The following is a 21,320-nucleotide window of genomic DNA, read 5'->3' on the forward strand; positions in this document are numbered from 1 at the left end:
ATGTGTTTGTAAAGGTATCATCTTAACTTGTACAAAACATAATAATAATATTCTCATGATTTAGGTTTTATTGCTGTTTTGGACTTGACTTACTGAAAATGGCTTGACTTCAAAATTTGTTCACAGGTGGGGTTTTTTTGGCCTAAAGTTGGTGTTAAAGATGTCTGAAATATGAAGCTTGCTATTTATGCAGTGTAATTGAGTTACTGGTTTTGCACACTTTCTTTATGAAAGTGTTCAACTTGTTGTGCTATAACCTACATTGTCATTGGTATATGATGTCAGAATGTTGTTGGTCTGTGAAGGAAAGTAATAGCGATATACTTAATTATATTCTTTTGTTTTGTTACAGTCAGTCTACTGTTGAGATTTAGACTCAAAAATAAAGGAAGAACAGGAATATTTTTTTTGTTATCAACACGCGTTATTGTTAAGTCGGTGTTCTGAATGCAAACTTGCCATATTTGTTTCGCCAAAAGGTTGCAAGTTTCAGACTTAATACCACCCATTTCATTTGTTGTCACACTGAACGTGCACTTTTTCGTTCACTGACTTCTTTTGAAAACATTAAAGACCTAACAACATTGCCTTCCTTTCTAGAACATTAATGTGTGGTTGTTTCTAAATTTCATTCCATCTACCTTTTGCTTTCATTTCTTCCAGACATGCTACCCAGCCATTCATACTAGCATCTGTTTGTATACAACAGTCACGATTAAATGTTTTCAATGTTTGCTCAGAGCCTAGTACATGTAGCTACCAAGTGATTTCACTTTTTGATTCATTACTCAAGATCAGTTTTGATCCGTACTTAATTGGTTAAGCTTAAAGCTACAATTCTATCCTTTTCAGTGGTCCTGTAATGGAGTTTTCCGGACTTTACTGCTGGTAGAGAAGCTATCAGTTTATCAATAAACATATCATACTTCCTAATCTTGTAGCTTTTGTCTTGAAACAAGTCTTGAGCAATTCCTTGAATATTAATTGCTTTGTCATTGTCCATTGAGATTGCTATTTTAACAGAATCAAACCAAAACCAAAACCAAAGGAATTTTATTTTCTGTGTTGGTTCTAGTGAACTTTCCTTGTTGGCAGTAAAGCCTAAATCTGTAAACTGATATGCGGCATTTCTACATTCTGCTATGGTTCTGTCCGCAACAAAACTGTCATTAGTAGAGCCGTTAACGGCGTAATCAGACCTGTCAAAAGACTCACATGCTTTAAACTTGCGACAAGTTGTTTCGCAATGTTTACAGAAAAGTTCACTGTTGGTCAAATCGCGTTCCACACTCTTGCTATGAATGGCACCACCACCTTGAGCCTCTAGGCAGATGTCCCCAGCTGTAAAGGTCCAGAACACAAAGCACCTGGGAGGGAGCTGTCAAAACATGTTATCATACCAACAAGGTTTGTAATGCCTATAAACAAGGTGTTTGTGAAAGGACGCTCTGCACAGGACTAAGCTAAAGCGCTAAGGTAATAGTATGTCACCGTGGTAATCTTCCTCGTAGTTTGTTCCAAATTACCTCCATTGCCCTGCAGAAATTGGATACAGTGGGGCAATCTTGTAAATAGCACTGAAAAGAGCTTGGGATCTCCAGGGTAAAAATGTGCTGAGCTTAAGAGTGGTAGCGCTATGAATATTAATGGACTTTAGCGTAACATAAGTGCACATATTATAATTATGTCTCACGAAATCGCATATTTGGATAGGTTGGTGGAAATTCATTTAAACACACACTATTCCCAAAGGGAGAAGTCATGTTGGCGACATGCTAATTACTACACGACAAAAATTGAAGTTTCAGGATAGTTTTATTGAAAAGTTCTATTGCGTCAGGCCAGCCTTCGTCGCCAATGTTCACAGGTTTTCTGAAACAAACCAAGTATTTAATCACATATTTTGTGGTTCAGCAGTTTAAAAATATCTAACGCTGGTATGCCAAGTGTCTTCAGATAAGATAAATAATCACAGAATTCATCTGTCCCTATCAAATATCATCACTGACACAAACGGCAACATCTGGTTCAAGTTCTTGAGGAATCCTGTTGGGTTGACTCCCCACAGTAACTTTATGTTCCAATCAGAAGATATGTAAATAAACAGGAAACCAGAGTCTTAACAGCATATATTTAACTTTACACAAGGATACCAGGAAGCAAAGTTATTCAAGAAGATGCATAGAAAATGGAAGATATGAGATACCTTTTATCACTGACACCTTATCTTGTTGAGTATGTTCTGCTGCCCCTGAAGTCCAGATTGTGTCACTGGAGGTATAACATTATCATCACAATGCTGGAATATGTTGTGAGATCACAAACATACTGTTAGTGCTGCTCTGTCAGATAGGAGCGAAAGATTGATATCGTCAACACACATGATTGCAGTTGAACTATGATGGCATCATTCAGAGCAAATCCAAAGCCAAACTTATTAAACAGTGAAGCACTGCCATGGATACTGTCCTTGTAAAGAAAAACTTCGAGTCAGACGAAAGTTTCTAAGATCACCATCTATGTTATGGAACTTAGTACATTTCAGGCAAGATTATGACCTGTTACAAGAAAGTATTAAGCATATATATATATATATTAGCATTAAACATCGTGTTCGGGCGTCAAGTTCCTAGATGACGAAAATCCAGATGTCACTTGAATCTTATCACACACCAATGATGGAAATAGCAACTGTGTATGTCCAACAACTTTCATGAGTACTGTTGTTCATTTTATTCTTCAGTTCATTTAATTTATTTAATTATTTCCATGAAACGTTACTCTGCTCTTTGACAACTCTGATGTGGCCTAGAATCATGGTTTTCAAAAACAGTTTATGGTGCGGTTGGTTGAGCGGGTTTGGAAAAACCAGACTGACAAATGCGTAAAATCGCAGCCATTCGCGCAATCCAATACACGTACATTTGGCAGCTTATCGTGTTTAAATTGGATGCAAAAATACATACATGCCGCAAAAACAAGATTTTGTGGTTACGTTTTGTTGAATTTGAAAATAATGTTCTTAATTGGTTAGGTCTATATGTGAAAATAACATCAATCAGACCGAATGTTCCATTTTATGAGACAGTAGTGGGTAATTTGAAAATTTTAATCGGACTATGACCAAAAGACATAGGACAATCTGAAACCCAAAAAATTGTACTAGGCTAGCCCCGCGGAGTAGTACTGGTAGATGTTTTGGAACTCTTCTGGGATATTTACTAGTCTTGGACTAGCATAGATTTTGAACCCCGAGTCATAGTCTGCATGACTGACTTATCAACCTTAACCATGACCTCACCTGTGCCTAACAATTTCAGGCCATTTGGACCTCTGATAAAACCTCCAGTCACTCGAGTCAAGGGAAGAAATTATCACTAGCAAATTGATTATGTGACAGGTCACCAACTGTCCTGTTTCATGGGCTACTAAATGACTATAACCTCACCATCTGGTTATCTTAATCTCCGGTATAGGGTCAGACATCCACCATTGCTTCAAGCCATACTGCAGCTAAGACTGATGTCACTGAAAACAAACATGCGCAACTTAAGACTTGACATTCTGATTACTCAGCTGATGCTGTATCTGACAGGGTATAAAAATGGGACTTTATGGTTCTAAAACACTCTGCTGCAATCTGAACAACCTGAGAATACTGTGCCACAAAGTTCAAAAGTCAACAATAAAAGTATCAGTTGTCATCATTCTTGCTCTAAGATGGCCAGTGAAAAATAAAAGACTTGTTCTTATTGTAAGAGTTTGGTCTATCCAACCTTCGCAAAGCTAACTGGAAAGTTATGAAAAGCAATAGAAAATATGGAACATATACGATTTCAACCCAATTTCACATCTTATAACAGAGATCAGACTTTGGGCAAATGTCTGCTCTTTCAACCAAGTTTATCTGTAAAAACTGCTTGTGCTGACCTCAGAAAATCCAAATACATCAATAATAAAAACAATTTCAGAGAATTGTCAAATTCCAGTTCAGTGGATACATGTATCACATATTAGTTAGTGGTGAACAGGTGCATACCAATGCCGTCAGCTCTGGATAACGATAATCATCACTATCATTTTGCCCTATCAAGGAGTCATCATAAGCAATGGTACAACTTCAAAGTTCACCTGATATAAGCATATTTTCATCCAAACTGTTCATGGGTAGCCTTCCATTAAGTAATACTAATGAATTGACATTTATGGATTGGTCAAATATTCAATGAATGAACACTCACATTGATGTTTGATGGACAGCAGTCAGTACTTTGTCCTGTTACCTGTAAAAATGAAAATTTCAATTCACTCAAAGTATTATCAAGTTTCATTCCCGTAAGAGAAAATATCTCATGGATATTTCCAAATTAGGTGAACCCATGGACATGGTGCTATTACAAATCCTTATGGCTGAATTCATCGTTTACCTGTTACAATGGACGAAACTCCATACTGGTACACACGTTGGAAAGCCACTGCTACCGAACGTAGGCCAATTACGATACTAAATGCAGCAACATGATTAAGTTGGGTTATATGCCGCTTTTAGCAATATTCCAGACATATCACGACAGCAATTTCACCAGAAATGGGCTCCACATAATGTATTTATGTGGGGAATCAGACCTGGGTGTTCTGCAAGGACCATTCGGCTGCTCCACCACTACAAAAGGAGCTATAGTTAAACAGTACACAAGGTTAATCAGACCTGTGTAGGGGACATTCTACAGCATGTTCAGTCCGCCCGTCACATATCACATCATGTTAACCCTTTGTGGATGCTGCTCTTTCATACATTTACACAAAAATGGGAAGTGAAAATGACTTAGCCAACTAAATGACACTCTTATTCTGTTAAACTCTGATATGTACTTTCCTTCCGGCCTACATACAAGATGAAGTATGGTACCTGACAATCAATACAACTCCCTGACAAGGACATCTCACTGGAAGTACATGTTCAACCAAACAATCAAACTACATTACACTGAATCTTAACTTTTGCAAAGCCATGGTTAAAGTTAGCTATGTCTGGATTTTTTAAAAAGTGGACACTATCATTTGTGCACATCTGTGACAGATTTTTTACTCATGTTAGACATGGCGTTTGGTAATGATCCCTGCAACTTGCATGCATGTTAACTTACGACAATGTATATGAAAGCTAAATATAACCAGACTTTCAGAAAAATATGACAACAAAAAATATTTATCCTACATGAAAATGCTCTCAGAAAGAAAATTTCAACAATTATTTCAGTGAGAGAGTTCAATATCTTCATCATAGAGCACATTATTTACTTAAAAGCAGAAGTCACAAACATGTCCCAGAAACATTACAGTACCTGATTTGTTTGAGGAGCATCTTCAGATTGCCATTGATGTACCTACAACCAGAAACATCTTTTAGCCAGAATATAATATGATATACTAAGAAAGTGAAATCCCAAATATGACATATGTTGCCAGAATATAAGTTTCATTTTTCAAATGGATGCAAGTGTTTCCTTTACAACTGAAGTTTCACTGGTATAACTTCATTGGCAGTATCAGATTATACTGTTGTCTTCAGAAATTTCAGAGAGATTCCCAAGTTGTCGTCATTTACTGCCAATGAAAGGGATATAAAAGGAAGAGAGAACGTGGAAAAATGTGACAAGGAAAACCAATTAATATCTTACCTGTAGAACCATGTTTCCTGTGGCAATTGTGTCCTGGAAAAGACAACGTACAGTAATGAAATGTTGGAAAATGTTCAAATTAATGGATATATTGTCTCTTCACAGATGTTTAAAGCTACTTGTTGTAGCCTTGTCATTAATGTTGCTCTGTCAGATAGGAGCGAAAGACTTGGGTATATCAACATTGATTTCAGTTGAACTATGATGTCATCACGCAGAGCAAATAAATGATTATCACAGATCAGCTTGAACCAAGGTCAGGCATTTCACGGCAAACATGAATTCAGCACTAAAAATGCCTTGAGTGAAAATGGAACACTATTCTAAGTAGAGTGCAAAGAAAGGTCTTGTAATAAATTAATGCCATAGATTTGAATGTTTAAGATCACTACCAACTCAAAGTTTCAAACCCAGTGCATAGATATCAATTGTGTCAAGGTTAAGTGCACATCTACCCAATGCAAGACAATACTTACAAGTCATGGGGAGCTTGCAGATCTCATGTTATGTGATCGTTCTCATAATCTGAAAGGTGCAAACAAAGAAAACATGGTAATAACTCAAACTGGTCAAATGGTGTTGAAGCCATCATCCATATTTTTCCTAATTTAGAGAACCTGGGCGAACTTCAACACACTAGGTCTAACAGGCTACTGGCCAAGAAATCCCCAGTTTTCACTGATACTAATTCATGATGATGCTTGCCTCAGAGTTGGTAATTCTCGTCATTTTGCAATCAAGAGTAGCAAATATATTCGACATCATTGGCAAGCAATATCTCAAATGGCAGTGGTATTTTCATACAGCAATGACCAACATCCTATGTTGTCTTTCAGTGTTTCATTTTGCTCTTGATGCCACGAGTCAAAATAACTCATTACAACTTGAAACACCAAGCCAAATTTGATCACACTGAGTCAATATAGTTTACTTCCAACAACAGCACTGGATAGTGAATATCCAAGTCAAACCTTGAGAAAACTCGCCTACCAATAATAACTAGCTGTATTATTCACAGAAATCACAATTATTATGTCTATAGGTGCCTCAAAAGGAAGTGTAATTGACAGATAATTGATGCGTACATACATACATGTATATTTTGTTTTGCTGAATGTCATTTATTCTACCTAGCTGTCACAAACTTGCAAGTGTACTGCACCTCATTCCATACAAATACAACTCCTGCTCACCACATTCATGTGGGAAAGTTTTTTGTTCCAACCACAATAGCGACAATGTCACAATCTCAACAATCATAAATATTGCCTCATCATTCATAGTTGAGGGTCTAGTTTACACTAATATTGGTGAAAACGTGTCAAATGGCATGTTTATTTCACTTCAATCAATGTGCAAACAACTTCCGCTTGCCATGTTGCTGAAGGTTCGTATAACCCTACTGTTGATATTACTTATTTTACATTCATAGAGCAAAAATATACACTGCTACAACGCATTTCTCTTGGTTAAATAAGAGTTTTGGGTATTTGGTTCAAATATACTGACTGAATATATTTGCTATATAACTGTATCCAGCTATCTTCCTTTCAACTACTTCCTTAATTGAAAGGTGAGTATGGTTCTAAGCGCTTCTGCAATATTTCATCAACGTCAGAAATGGGCTTCACTTATTGTACCTATGTAGGGAATTGAGGCAGGGTCTTCATGACACATTAACCATTTAGCTACCCAAAAAAACTTTCGTCAGAACATTTAGAACTGAGGCATAGCTTCCAAACTTGAACAATCATGTTTCACAAAATTTGTATTCCAGGTTCAACTCACTCTCCTAAAAATTGTTATAAAGCACCTCAGGGCACTATCATATTTAGGTGTTTAATCATCATGATTCAATGTTATGTCAACCAATTTATTTAGGATACTTGAATCTGGTGTCGATTTGACAGGTGCTATAAAAACCAAAGTCATTTATCCAACCATTCCCTATTTATCACACCATGGCAGTTATACAACTCAATCCTAGCATGCCTGGGGCATGTTTATAAACAGAATCATCAGCTGAAGAGCTGAACCTTTTTCTTCAGAGGTTTCCTTTTTAATTACTCATCTTGAGCATGATCCACAGAATGATCTAGGGAAAGACTTCTGCCTCTCTTAACGTAGAAAATTTCCACTAGATGGGAGTCATTCCCCCGATGTAATATTCCAACACCAGCTGAAATATTACACATTCATTGATTGTTTACAATACCTGTTCCAGTTTACTGCATGTATTTTTATGGTAAGGTATGCATGTCAGTTTGCAATTGCGGTTTTTGATGTGGGTGGGGATACGGGAGCGACAGAGACATCAAAAAGACCAGAATGAAGAATTCCTCCTGTTTCTTAATCACAAATAATATTTATAAACTGATACATTAACGAAGCCTAACACATCAATTTATAGAGGACTCACAAAAATAACCCAAATCCAAAAAGCTAACTACAATATATTGGGCTGAACCACTCAGAGTTACTTCTGTTTATCTGCGGAAAAAGATATGGGAATGGAAGGAACTCTTTCCCTAGAATGAATACCTCCAGTGTTCGAAAGTATTATGTGTCAAAAGTGACATATTTACAGGTGGGGGAAACCTACCGATCTGCCTATAAAAAGCCTAATGGGAAATTATAGCCAGTTCTGTTTAGTTTGTTACAGCCAACTGGAATATAGTTGGACTATAGTTGGACTTGTTGCTAATTATTTCACAAACTATCAATTTCCGCACAAACTGGTTTTATTTGATCACAGATGAAAAGTTAATGGCCCTCCTCAGCTTGAAAAAAAAAATCTTTTGGGACAAAATTGAAATTTATTTCATGTTCAGGAAGAGATGTTTCATTAAGAATACAATTTTACATAGATTTTCCGGCTAGAGTGCAGTTCACCGGGCATGCTACTGACTAATGAGCGCACTGCTGTATCCTTAGCCCTTGGGCACCCCCCTTATTTATCCTTAGCCCTTGGGCACCCCACCCCCCCCACCCCCTTTATGGATCCTTAGGGTTAGTGAGTAAAGGTTAGGGTTGGCTTACCTTTGGCGAGTATCTCCATCCGAAAAAAATCGGAAAACGTGCGCCCGGTAAAGTGCACTACTCCCGACTTTCCTTCAGACAATTAACAATGTATATGTTATTAATTTTCATTGAAATTTCTCAAAAATATTATATTCCTTGTATTTATTTAGTAATTTCAATACTCCATTATTACGTGATGAAAATTCTCCAAAAGGGTTTGAATGTAAACCTTAGGCCATCAAAACATGAATCATATTATTGCCCTCATGCTGAAGTGCACCACTTCAAATTTATTTGATAAATATCATAATCATAGGCAAATGGGTAAGTTACCCCAACTTGATTAAAAGAATGAAGGAAACATTAAATAGAAGATCTATTCGATGGTTGATTCCGCGCATCAGTTCAAGTCAACGAGAACAAAAATGATTATGAGTGAAAGAGACCAATCTTTAACTTGCCACGGGAGTAGTGCACTTTACCGGGCGCGCTTTTTCCAATTTTTTTCGCTGTGCTGGCGGGGCTCGAACGCTCTCAGCAGGGGTCGTGGGATTCTAATTAGACTAATTAGCGGACACGCTACCTCGGGACCACCGGTGCGATCACAGTTTGTTAGTGCTCGTTTAACGGGTCATTACCCCACTAGCTCTGCGCATGCGCAGTGAATGAAAACAAGCTATTATGGTTTGTTTTCATTCACTGCGCATGCGCAGAGCTAGGCCCCGCCTACCCATTCGTCAAAGCGAGAAGCCACACCTAGGCATTGTTTTCAAGATGTTGTGCAGCCAATCCAGCGAAGCTATGATATATGATGACGTTTATCGTTTGACTTTCGATTCGTGGATGGATATAATCGCATCTAAGGTTTGCCAACCCTAACCTTTACTCACTAACCCTAAGGATCTAGAAGGGGGGGTCCCTAACCCTAAAGATCTAGAAGGGGGGTCCCTAACCCTAAGGACCTAGAAGGGGGGATCCCTAACCCTAAGGATCTAGAAGGGGGGTGTCCCTAACCCTAAGGATCTAGAAGCGGGGGTCCCTAACCCTAAGGATCTAGAAGGGGGATCCCTAACCCTAAGGATCTAGAAGGGGGTCCCTAACCCTAAGGATACATCAGCGCGGTAAAGTGAGACAGTTCAGTAGCTCTACAGCGCGCTATAGCGCGCTCATTAGCGAACGCTCAGCAGTCGCGGGTCGCGCGCCCGGTAAACTGCACTCTAGCCCTTGCCACGACCTGAAAGTGCTTCGTTTAGATATAAATCAGAGAAAGATGCGGTGTTTGTATTTTCTTAAAGACATTCCTCGGAAATCTGACCAATTTTTTTTGTGCCTCAGTTTTGGTGACTGTGTCTTCATCTCTACATAAGAGGATAAAGTGTTCTTCATTGGCACCGAAGTACAGTACAGGACTGAAAACCAATTTGTAAACCAGTTCAGAGAAAATGTCTAACGTCCTTGGGTGTCTTTCAGCAACCACGTGGTTCCGCCATTGTGCTTGCCTACTAGAAAAAATAACACATTTTCCAAAATAAATTTCGATACAGGAGAGTTAAATTTAGTGCTCTGAAATCACCTTTACAGTAGCATATGGCTTACAATCACTTAAACAAAACACAATTCAATTCTTACATGACGCGCTCGCTTTCCTCGTGCACATCTCAAACCTTCTAGATTCTTCGTCACTCCGAAACACTACACACTTTGAAACACCGCATGGCAAATGCACGCCACATGCGCAATGGGATCCTCTTTTCAGATAGTAACTGGATTCCGTTTACTCATACTTTTGCATTATGAACTGAAACCGGTTTCTCATAAACAAGCGTCACTTGACGAACTATGCCGAAGTATATACGGTAATTTATAAATACGAAATAAAAATGTCTATCGTACCTCGCAATTCGTCTACCTATACGTGTATTGATGATGAAATACATACATGATTATTGCGTGTATTATTCGTCAGTATCATTCATTCGGTGGTCGATTGTTTTCGTGTGAGTACGTGTCTTTTCGAGAAATTGACAAGGTACCCTTTAGCTCAGCCAATCAGCGCATTCCAGCTGCCGGGTACTAAACCAATGAAATCGCGATTCGCATCATTATTGACCAATCACATTTCGACACGACCAGTTCCGCTATCATAGAAAGGCTACACGCTGTATTTAGCAGTGAGTGTAAGGTCAGATCAGAAATTTTCACCAGAAGGAAGACACGCGAATATCAACGTAAGATAATTTGAAGGCAAATCGTGGTGTTTATTGAAACACGTTCATTCAAGATCGTCTTTACAACGTACACAAACAAGGTAAGTGTGTTCCTGTCATAATTCTCTTGTCGCCTAACTCGCATTTTATGCCGGTAGAAGCGTGGTCTTAGTTGAGATACAATATGCCACATGTATTCGCCGGTGTCAGTTTGCCAGGATATTTAGTATGTTGTTCATCGCGAATTTTGACATCAAATTTTGAGTAGGAATATAATATCGATCTCACGAACAATAATTCTTAACGAGAAGATGACAAGATTGTCTCAATTTCAACTGGGAGACACGCCCATTTGACACGTCTGTCATTTTTGGACACTTTCCACATGTTACATACTGCTTATCTGAAATTTCTACACGAGTTTCATCAATTAAACACCAACACGATGGTTCTGAAACTGTGTATTATGCTAACAAATTTTGTTTGTTAGATTTGGATACAAAATATTACAGGATTATAGGCAGGAATTAGACTTAATTAAGAGTAATATGTTAACTTAAGTATTTGAAACATACAATTTCAGAGAAGAGTTTTCTATATTGATCTGAATCACTTTCACTTTGAAGTGTGATGTTCAGTAGTCAAGCATATGTTGATTCAGCTTCTGATTGACAATTATTTTGTTCCAGAGATGAAGTCACTGCTTACTTTTTGCCTACTGGCACTGTTCCTCAGTGTCATGTGGTCGGTGCGAGCTGAAGAGGAAGAAGATGATGATGCAGATAAGAAGAAAGAAAAAGATAGTGTTGGCACTGTCATTGGTATTGATCTGGGAACAACATACTCATGGTAAGTGATGGAATATGATTTCACAAGTCATTAAACCAGAGAACAATTTAATTAAATGTGAAAGTCTTGCTTGCTGAACACAGACTAGGCTTAACTAGTTGACATATTCAGGGAATCGTCACTGATAATGCAGGAACTTTGATCAACCAATCTGATTTCAAAGCTCATTAGCATGAAAGAGACCTGACTTTTGCTAATGTCTAAGGCAACAATGCAGTTTACCATCTGTACATAGCTAGTCATCAGAGTAACCTTGTTTTTCAGTGTTGGGGTGTTCAAGAACGGACGTGTTGAAATCATTGCCAATGACCAAGGTAACAGAATCACCCCATCCTACGTGGCCTTCACCCCAGATGGTGAGCGTCTCATTGGTGATGCAGCCAAGAATCAGCTGACCACTAACCCCGAGAACACAGTCTTTGACGTAAAGCGCCTGATTGGACGTTCCTTCGGCGACCCATCAGTTCAGTCAGATATGAAGCATTTCCCATTCACTGTTGTCAACCAGAAAGATAAACCTGTTGTTCAGGTGAAGGTTGGTTCTGATACCAAGCAGTTTACTCCTGAGGAAATCTCAGCTATGGTTCTGGGCAAGATGAAGGAGATTGCTGAGGCTTACCTCGGCAAGAAGGTGAACAATGCAGTTGTTACTGTCCCTGCCTATTTCAACGATGCTCAAAGGCAAGCTACCAAGGATGCTGGTACCATTGCTGGACTCAACGTTATGAGAATCATCAATGAGCCGTAAGTGCTACAAGTTTCTAACTTGTAACCTGTCAAACAAGGAATAATAATAAATGGCATCATGTAATCAAGGAATGATAAGTGTACACAACTAAATTCTACTAGATTGTTGTTTGATAAATATTGAATACATCTTTACTTTTATTGTTTCTCTTTTCAAATTCTGTTTTAGTGAAGACTTTACAAAGTGTATTCATTCTTGTTTCAGAACTGCAGCTGCCATTGCCTATGGTCTTGACAAGAGGGAAGGAGAGAAGAACATTCTTGTGTTTGATCTCGGTGGTGGAACTTTCGATGTGTCCCTCCTTACTATTGACAATGGCGTTTTTGAAGTTGTTGCTACCAATGGAGACACCCACCTTGGTAAGCCATAAAGTGAATTACGCAAAGGATATAATCAGTAATTGCATTGTGTTTACTGGTTTCATGACCTCATTTCTTTCCTACTCAAGGAACATGGAAAAGTAATTGTTGTCCAATATCAAGTGATAAACTCTTGCATGAATGAATTTGGTAGACTTGCGAAATGACAAGGGTTTTCATTTTTGTTCAGGTGGGGAGGATTTCGATCAAAGAGTCATGGACCACTTCATCAAACTGTACAAGAAGAAGAAGGGCAAGGATCTGAGGAAGGACAACCGTGCTGTCCAGAAACTGCGTCGCGAAGTAGAGAAGGCCAAGAGAGCTCTGTCCTCTCAGCACCAGGCCCGTGTTGAGATTGAATCTCTCTTTGAGGGTGAAGACTTCTCTGAGACACTCACCAGAGCCAAGCTTGAAGAACTGAACATGGTGAGTAGACGTGTTACAGGTTCCATGTTTATGCTCACACCCTGTAGATACACAGTATCCTTTATTATGTTCTGATACATGACTTGTTTTGAACTGAATTTATGCATCTATTTATTTTAACAGGACCTGTTCCGTTCCACCATGAAACCAGTGCAGAGAGTTATGGAGGATTCTGACCTGAAGAAAACCGAGGTTGACGAAATTGTTCTGGTCGGTGGTTCCACTCGTATCCCCAAGGTTCAACAGCTGGTCAAAGAATTTTTCAGTGGCAAGGTAAGTCATGTTAACTCTTGCTTATAATCACCATCTTCATACATTACATTGCTCAAGTAGATTCTGGCTGTCCTTTTAGTTACGCTGGGGAAATTCAGGAATGTCAAATGTCTCTAGTACAGAAACATTGAGGCGCTAGGGTAGCCCACTGATTAAGGTGTTCATGCCTTAATGCTGAAGATTCAGCCAAGATTCCATGATGCTGCCTGCTAGGATTTTGCTGAAATGTTGCTTAAACCGGCATGAAACTATACTTACTCACCAGTAAGGAAATACAAAATTAAGTAGAAACGTCTGGACTGGCACATATCTCCCTTTTTTGCTCATATCATTTAAATGTATGTCTCTAATGTGTTTTATTCCCATTCCAGGAGCCCAACCGTGGCATCAACCCTGATGAAGCTGTTGCGTATGGTGCTGCAGTCCAGGCTGGTGTACTCAGTGGAGAAGAAGACACAGGTGATCTGGTCCTGCTCGATGTCAACCCTCTTACTATGGGTATTGAGACTGTCGGAGGTGTCATGACCAAACTTATTCCCAGGAACACTGTCATCCCAACCAAGAAGTCCCAGATTTTCTCCACAGCTTCTGACAACCAGCCCACTGTCACCATCCAGGTCTTTGAGGGTGAACGTCCTATGACCAAAGACAACCATCTTCTCGGAAAGTTTGATCTTACCGGCATTCCCCCAGCACCCCGTGGCGTTCCCCAAATTGAAGTCACTTTTGAGATTGATGTCAACGGTATTCTTAAAGTAACAGCTGAGGACAAGGGCACAGGCAGCAAAGAGGCCATTGTTATTCAGAATGACAACAACCGTCTGTCACCTGAAGACATTGAACGTATGATCAACGATGCTGAGAAATACGCTGATGAAGACAAGAAGGTGAAGGAAAAGGTAGAGGCAAAGAACGAGTTGGAGAGTTATGCATATTCACTGAAAAACCAACTCGGTGATAAGGAAAAGCTGGGAGGAAAACTCAGCTCTGAAGATAAAGACACCATCACAGAAGCAGTTGATGAAAAAATAAAGTGGCTGGAAAGCAACCCAGATGCTGATGTGGAAGAGTTGCAAGCCAAAAAGAAGGAGCTTGAAGAAGTTGTACAGCCAATCATGAGCAAACTTTATGAAGGTGCAGGAGGCACAGGCGGAGCAGGTGGACCTCCACCTTCAGGGGAGGATGGAGATCACGACGAGTTGTGAGAGCGGCGAGGTGTAGGGCTTGTTTATAAATATTGTCATGTAAACACTCATCTCATGGACTTGACATTTCATTATGGAGCATGAAACATCATGTTACTCTTCAACACTGGACAAAAACTTTGTTCAATTAATGTGGAATTATTATTTATATGAAGCTTCACTTGGATTTCTGACAGTAATCGAGTTAACAATGAAAACTGCAAATGTGATCAAGACGAACTTGGAAACATGATGGTTTGCAGGGATTGATGTGATACAAACTTAGTCGACCTGCGGGAAACAGTCCTCATGAATCTCAACCATGGGGTTGCAAAACTAGTTGTTTTATGTTTTGGGAATTATTATAGGGAGTAGTATATTTTTGTTGCTGCAGATGTCTGCATAAGTCTATTTATTTTCTAAGGTAAATAACATCATTCAGATTACTTATCAAAGCATCGGAGGCTGAGGAATTGGTTTTCTGTAATTTGACATTTTCATTTGATCTGATTGATGTTGTGACTCTTCATGGCTAGTGTATGTAAATTCATCACCTTGTGTAAACGGTGGTCATCACGTGGTGTGTGTATATATGTATACATCTCATTATCATCAGAATGAAAGCTAGAGTGCATTGTGGCTGTATGCTGAATGAAAGTGTAAAAATGTTGAAAGAAATAAAATTTATTTGTTAATTTTGGTTGTGTTTTGAGTGTTAAGGGAGTCTTGTGTTAGCCTGAGTCTTGAAGAGGCTTATATTGGTGTGTTTGCAATATCTCAGTATATCTCTGCTCAGTTTATCTTGCAATCTAAAGATCCTGTCTGTGACAGACAGATCTCAATTCAAATAACATTTCTTCAGGTCTAGTGAGTCGGCAAGGTAATAAGTATGTATTAAATCATCTAGAGGAATGTGGCAACTACACATAAACAGCAAAAGAAACGCAAATGTTGCTTTTTGTCAAGTTTTTAAATAGAAGACAAAAAGATGACTGCTAACTTTCACAAGATAACATTTTTTCGAAATTTGTGATTCTTTCGCTGGTCAGTATATTTGTGGCCAGTAAATTCAAACATCACTTTGACGTAAGTGCTTTTAGACTGTCTGGTTACGTGGTACATAAGTTCTGTTCTAAGATTTACCCTACTAAACCTGTCCTCACAAAACCAGGACAGGCCTTTCACAACCCTGTTCAGTTCAGGTAAATGCCAGTATAAAATAGGGGCGGTTGGGAAGTCAAGTGGTCAAAGTGTTTGCTCTTCATGCTCGCAACCTGGGTTCGATTTTTCCCACATGGGTACAATGATTTCTGGTGCCAGCTGCTGTGATATTGTTGGAATATTGTTAAAAGAGATAAAGAAAGCTTTTTTTTCTGGGAATATCGGTTAATTCATACTTTTTTTTGGACACCACTTATTTATGATTTAGTAATAGCAAAAATGGTAATTCTTGAGGACTTTATTGGAACAATCTGGACTTATGGTGACTCCATAAACACATAGGGGATCAGGTGCAAGAGGTAAAATTTCATGTGTCGATGGAACTTAGTTTTAATTGTGACTAAGAAATTATTTACAATATTGCCTTATTTTCTGCGAAGTTATAGTTTACAGAAAATATGGACTGACATATATTTTTAGTGACGATTGTGTATAGGTGGCCATAATTTTCAAGCCTGAACCAGATGATTCAGTGATTGAAGACAGCACCAGTCTTAGAAGAACACAAAATGCCATATAGAAAATGGTCAAATGTAAGTTACCTTGGGGGTTTCATGGGGCCTGAGTCACATCTGGGATTGGAATGTACAACTCGGCCACCACAGCTTCCACTAAAACAGCATACCTGAAAACTGGTAGTTAACATCACATACATTGTACGCCTCCGTGTGTTGGCAAATAGGCCCCAGACATGTACATGGACCACTTTCTAAGTAGCATCATGGTTTTCCTAGCCTACACCTGCCAGAGGAACCTACAAGTATGTGATCCAAACTACCAGTTGTCAGACTTATATACCGAATAGCGAAACAAACACAAGTTCCGAAAAAATGTAATCTCTTAAAAGTAAGCATTCATGTATATGTCTTTTCTAGAAAAACTTTTATATTTGTGGGTGCTGCTGTGCTGTGAGTCTTGTGTAGGCACAAAGATAGCAAAAACTCTTCGAGGTCAAGTTTGCTCATCCATCATCCCACTGTCAACTTTTCATGTATATTTGAGTTCCTGACAGAATTACAAACTCAGCACTTAAAGAAAGCACATTGTTTGGCAGGGTCCTCAAGGGAGTCTGATAAAGTATACACTTGGAGAAAGGTCAAGGACCATTTACTGTATATTTTCTTGAAAATACCCATTTTGAAAAGCTGTACCCAGAATTAGTCTTCAAATGAAACTCATTTGTTCATGTTTGCAAAGGGACATACCCACGAAACGTGTAATTAGTATTGCTATCATATATCTCTCTCAATCTTTGAAGAGGAAGAAGAGTCCTTCTTAGCCACTATTCAGTGTTTCAACTGGCTCATCACACATCTATTCAGTGTTTCAACTGGCTCATCACACATCTATTCAGTGTTTCAACTGGCTCATCACACATCTATTCAGGGTTTCAACTGGCTCATCACACATCATCTATTCAGTTTCTGAAATATGCCGCAGAGCTCCAGACAAGATGCGTATTTTAGTCAATAAAAAAATCACCTTTACTCAATAAATTACAAATCTGGGAGTACAAAAAATGCGTCAGAATCACTTAAAAAGCCAATACATCTTTAATACCTTGCATACTTTACTCATTTAACTAAACTGATTTGCATATGATTCGTCATGGCACCCAAACTCTATAACTGCATAGCTGATGAAACCACTTTTCCCCCCAGTGCTGTGGGAAATTTAGTGAATCGTTTAAATTCCAATTTTGCAGGCTTTTTTTTCATCACGTTTTTTCAACTTTATAGGTTGAATTGGCATTTTTGATGATTTGTGTTGGTAAGTGCATGCCAAAAGGTATCAGAATCTGCAAAGTTGTATTTTACGTTGCATGTGCCCTTTAATTAATGGTAGGTGATGCCTATATGTACACAGGCTATTATGGCCCTTGCCACTGTCAGGGTTTTACTTGAATAGTCACATAACTTCCATGTTGAGTATTTGGAAAAGGCTGCCAAATGTTTTGCAATATGACGATAACTAAACAAATGAAGTCTACTGAGATGCATTAAATATATTTATATATTTGGAAGAGGTAAGAACTCAATAAGGACAAGGTCTGTGTAAGAGTACTCAATTCCTTTTACTAGTGGGGGTGTACAAAGTGCTAGTTACTCCTCAAAAAATGCAACTACTCATACATAAATACTCAACTGCTTGAATAATTATCTGGAGCTCTGACGCAGGCTATGTATGAGCAGCTTTTCTTGGCAAGGGAGGTAATTCACTAAACAATTCAGTTACCACCTTGCAGGGTGAATTTTTGAGTGATCTTAGTTTTATGCCTCTTTTACCAATATTTGAGCAACAGGTGGTGGGAGTTTGTGTTGTGTGTGTGGTGGATTTGGGAAATAGAGAGTTGGGTACAGAGTTGAGAACAGGTACAACTCAGTTCCTCGCAAGCATTAATCAAGATTCCAACATGTGCCGTCTCTTATGTCTTTTGATATGAGGACATCCTAGATATCTCCTGTGTATATGTTCCGATAAGTCTCCACTATATCCTAGATATCTCCTGTGTATATGTTCCGATAAGTCTCCACTATATCCTAGATATCTCCTGTGTATATGTTCCGATAAGTCTCCACTATATCCTAGATATCTCCTGTGTATATGTTCCGATAAGTCTCCACTATATCCTAGATATCTCCTGTGTATATGTTCCGATAAGTCTCCACTATATCCTAGATATCTCCTGTGTATATGTTCCGATAAGTCTCCACTATATCCTAGATATCTCCTGTGTATATGTTCCGATAAGTCTCCACTATATCCTAGATATCTCCTGTGTATATGTTCCGATAAGTCTCCACTATATCCTAGATATCTCCTGTGTATATGTTCCGATAAGTCTCCACTATATCCTAGATATCTCCTGTGTATATGTTCCGATAAGTCTCCACTATATCCTAGATATCTCCTGTGTATATGTTCCGATAAGTCTCCACTATATCCTGGATATCTCCTGTGTATATGTTCCGATAAGTCTCCACTATATCCTGGATATCTCCTGTGTATATGTTCCGATAAGTCTCCACTATATCCTGGATATCTCCTGTGTATATGTTCCGATAAGTCTCCACTATATCCTGGATATCTCCTGTGTATATGTTCCGATAAGTCTCCACTATATCCTGGATATCTCCTGTGTATATGTTCCGATAAGTCTCCACTATATCCTGGATATCTCCTGTGTATATGTTCCGATAAGTCTCCACTATATCCTAGATATCTCCTGTGTACATGTTCCGATAAGTCTCCACTATATCCTAGATATCTCCTGTGTACATGTTCCGATAAGTCTCCACTATATCCTAGATATCTCCTGTGTACATGTTCCAATAAGTCTCCACTATATCCTAGATATCTCCTGTGTACATGTTCCGATAAGTCTCCACTATATCCTAGATATCTCCTGTGTACATGTTCCGATAAGTCTCCACTATATCCTAGATATCTCCTGTGTATATGTTCCGATAAGTCTCCACTATATCCTGGATATCTCCTGTGTATATGTTCCGATAAGTCTCCACTATATCCTGGATATCTCCTGTGTATATGTTCCGATAAGTCTCCACTATATCCTGGATATCTCCTGTGTATATGTTCCGATAAGTCTCCACTATATCCTGGATATCTCCTGTGTATATGTTCCGATAAGTCTCCACTATATCCTAGATATCTCCTGTGTATATGTTCCGATAAGTCTCCACTATATCCTGGATATCTCCTGTGTATATGTTCCGATAAGTCTCCACTATATCCTAGATATCTCCTGTGTATATGTTCCGATAAGTCTCCACTATATCCTAGATATCTCCTGTGTATATGTTCCGATAAGTCTCCACTATATCCTGGATATCTCCTGTGTATATGTTCCGATAAGTCTCCACTATATCCTGGATATCTCCTGTGTATATGTTCCGATAAGTCTCCACTATATCCTGGATATCTCCTGTGTATATGTTCCGATAAGTCTCCACTATATCCTAGATATCTCCTGTGTATATGTTCCGATAAGTCTCCACTATATCCTGGATATCTCCTGTGTATATGTTCCGATAAGTCTCCACTATATCCTAGATATCTCCTGTGTATATGTTCCGATAAGTCTCCACTATATCCTAGATATCACCTGTGTATATGTTCCGATAAGTCTCCACTATATCCTAGATATCTCCTGTGTATATGTTCCGATAAGTCTCCACTATATCCTAGATACATCTGCGTCTTGGCCTGATAATTTTATAAAATACTTTGCTGGCTCTGTATTCTCACACCAGCGAATCAGTTAAGTTGCTGTTACAACCAGGCTTGCCAATGTCAACAGAGATAACTGTTGCAGTTATGAAAGTTTGTTAACAGTGTGCCTCAGATTTTGGGAAATCATACAGACAAACTGACAGGTCTGGAACATTTAAAAAAATATATGCACAAATTCCTTCTGCCTCTTTCAGAGTACCTTTGAATGATATGTGTTGCAAAGTTTACTCATTCAGATGGAAGCAAAAGTGAGTTGTTCTTTGTACACCGAACTTCCCAGTGCAGACACCTGATAGGATAAAAAACTAGCCAAAGCAGGTAATAAATTCATCAGACCAAGTCATAGATGCATCCAGGGTATAGTGGAGATTTATTGGAACGTGTACCCTTGAAGTATCGACGGTGGCATGATGAAGGCGAAGATCAAACCTCAGCTCTCTCCAGGCAGACAAAGAAGAAGAAGCAAGTTTTACAATATATCACAGGTGTTTATTTACAGTAAAATGTATACAGCATCAATATGACGTATAAACAGCATGATATGAGTTGTATATATATGCAAGTGCTGTGTGCTTATGGCATGGTGTGTAACTGCAGTGTAACATACATCACAAACACAGGGGACTCACAAGTCTCCTGCATCAGACAAAAACAACTGGTTAGGATACCACCAATCAGAATAAATAGGTTCAAGCTAAAACAATGATTCGTTGAGTGTGTCTTCAAAACAGTCAGCACTTGAGTGCAACAGCATCTATTAGATAAATATCAAACAGAATTAGACATAACAGCATTAAATGAATTTACAGGAAGAATCCTGCTTTTGTTTAGAACTTGTTATATTTAATCTGAAAAAGGAATCTGAAAAATCTAAATATCTGAAAAAGTGGATAATCTGATTACACCACACAAGACAAAATGTTATGGATGTCAATTTCTTCTTTATTGTACACGTATCTGGGCTATTCCTTGCCTTTTCGACAGGTGAACGATTACCTTAATCAAGATGGTTTTTTTTCAAAGTTTTCTCAAGCACATTTTTCTAAAATCCATTCATTTTTTTAAAATCTCAGATTGGATGAAAGCTATGCTGCCTG

The 21,320-nt window shown here is 38.6% G+C and overlaps 1 protein-coding gene, 1 long non-coding RNA gene and 4 other non-coding genes across 6 annotated transcripts; 1 reads left to right on the top strand and 5 right to left on the bottom strand.

Moving 5' to 3' along the window:
* Positions 1-1,796: 1,796 nt before the first annotated feature.
* Positions 1,797-10,442, bottom strand: LOC137273169 (uncharacterized). The gene is made up of 8 exons (XR_010956126.1): positions 10,332-10,442; positions 6,158-6,206; positions 5,682-5,714; positions 5,346-5,387; positions 4,242-4,283; positions 3,449-3,528; positions 2,207-2,271; positions 1,797-1,872 (listed from the first exon to the last, which is right to left on the bottom strand). It is a non-coding gene; the product is annotated as an uncharacterized lncRNA (long non-coding RNA).
* LOC137275259 (small nucleolar RNA snR60/Z15/Z230/Z193/J17) lies at positions 2,338-2,420 on the bottom strand. Its single transcript, XR_010956566.1, has one exon. It is a non-coding gene; the product is annotated as a small nucleolar RNA snR60/Z15/Z230/Z193/J17 (small nucleolar RNA).
* Positions 5,543-5,612, bottom strand: LOC137275257 (small nucleolar RNA SNORD79). Its single transcript, XR_010956564.1, has one exon. It is a non-coding gene; the product is annotated as a small nucleolar RNA SNORD79 (small nucleolar RNA).
* Positions 5,824-5,904, bottom strand: LOC137275258 (small nucleolar RNA snR60/Z15/Z230/Z193/J17). The gene has a single exon (XR_010956565.1). It is a non-coding gene; the product is annotated as a small nucleolar RNA snR60/Z15/Z230/Z193/J17 (small nucleolar RNA).
* On the bottom strand, positions 6,384-6,451 carry LOC137275251 (small nucleolar RNA SNORD24). Its single transcript, XR_010956558.1, has one exon. It is a non-coding gene; the product is annotated as a small nucleolar RNA SNORD24 (small nucleolar RNA).
* Positions 10,443-10,769: 327 nt separating the features above from the next.
* On the top strand, positions 10,770-15,443 carry LOC137273168 (endoplasmic reticulum chaperone BiP-like). Its single transcript, XM_067805655.1, has 7 exons — positions 10,770-11,010; positions 11,599-11,758; positions 12,023-12,502; positions 12,711-12,865; positions 13,056-13,291; positions 13,415-13,564; positions 13,936-15,443. The coding sequence occupies exons 2-7, from the start codon at positions 11,601-11,603 to the stop codon at positions 14,767-14,769; spliced, it is 2,013 nt and encodes a 670-aa protein (XP_067661756.1). The 5' UTR covers positions 10,770-11,010; positions 11,599-11,600; the 3' UTR covers positions 14,770-15,443.
* The last annotated feature ends 5,877 nt before the right edge of the window (positions 15,444-21,320 follow it).

The sequence above is a fragment of the Haliotis asinina genome, chromosome 2, assembly GCF_037392515.1.
Source record: "Haliotis asinina isolate JCU_RB_2024 chromosome 2, JCU_Hal_asi_v2, whole genome shotgun sequence".
Lineage (NCBI taxonomy): Eukaryota > Metazoa > Mollusca > Gastropoda > Lepetellida > Haliotidae > Haliotis > Haliotis asinina.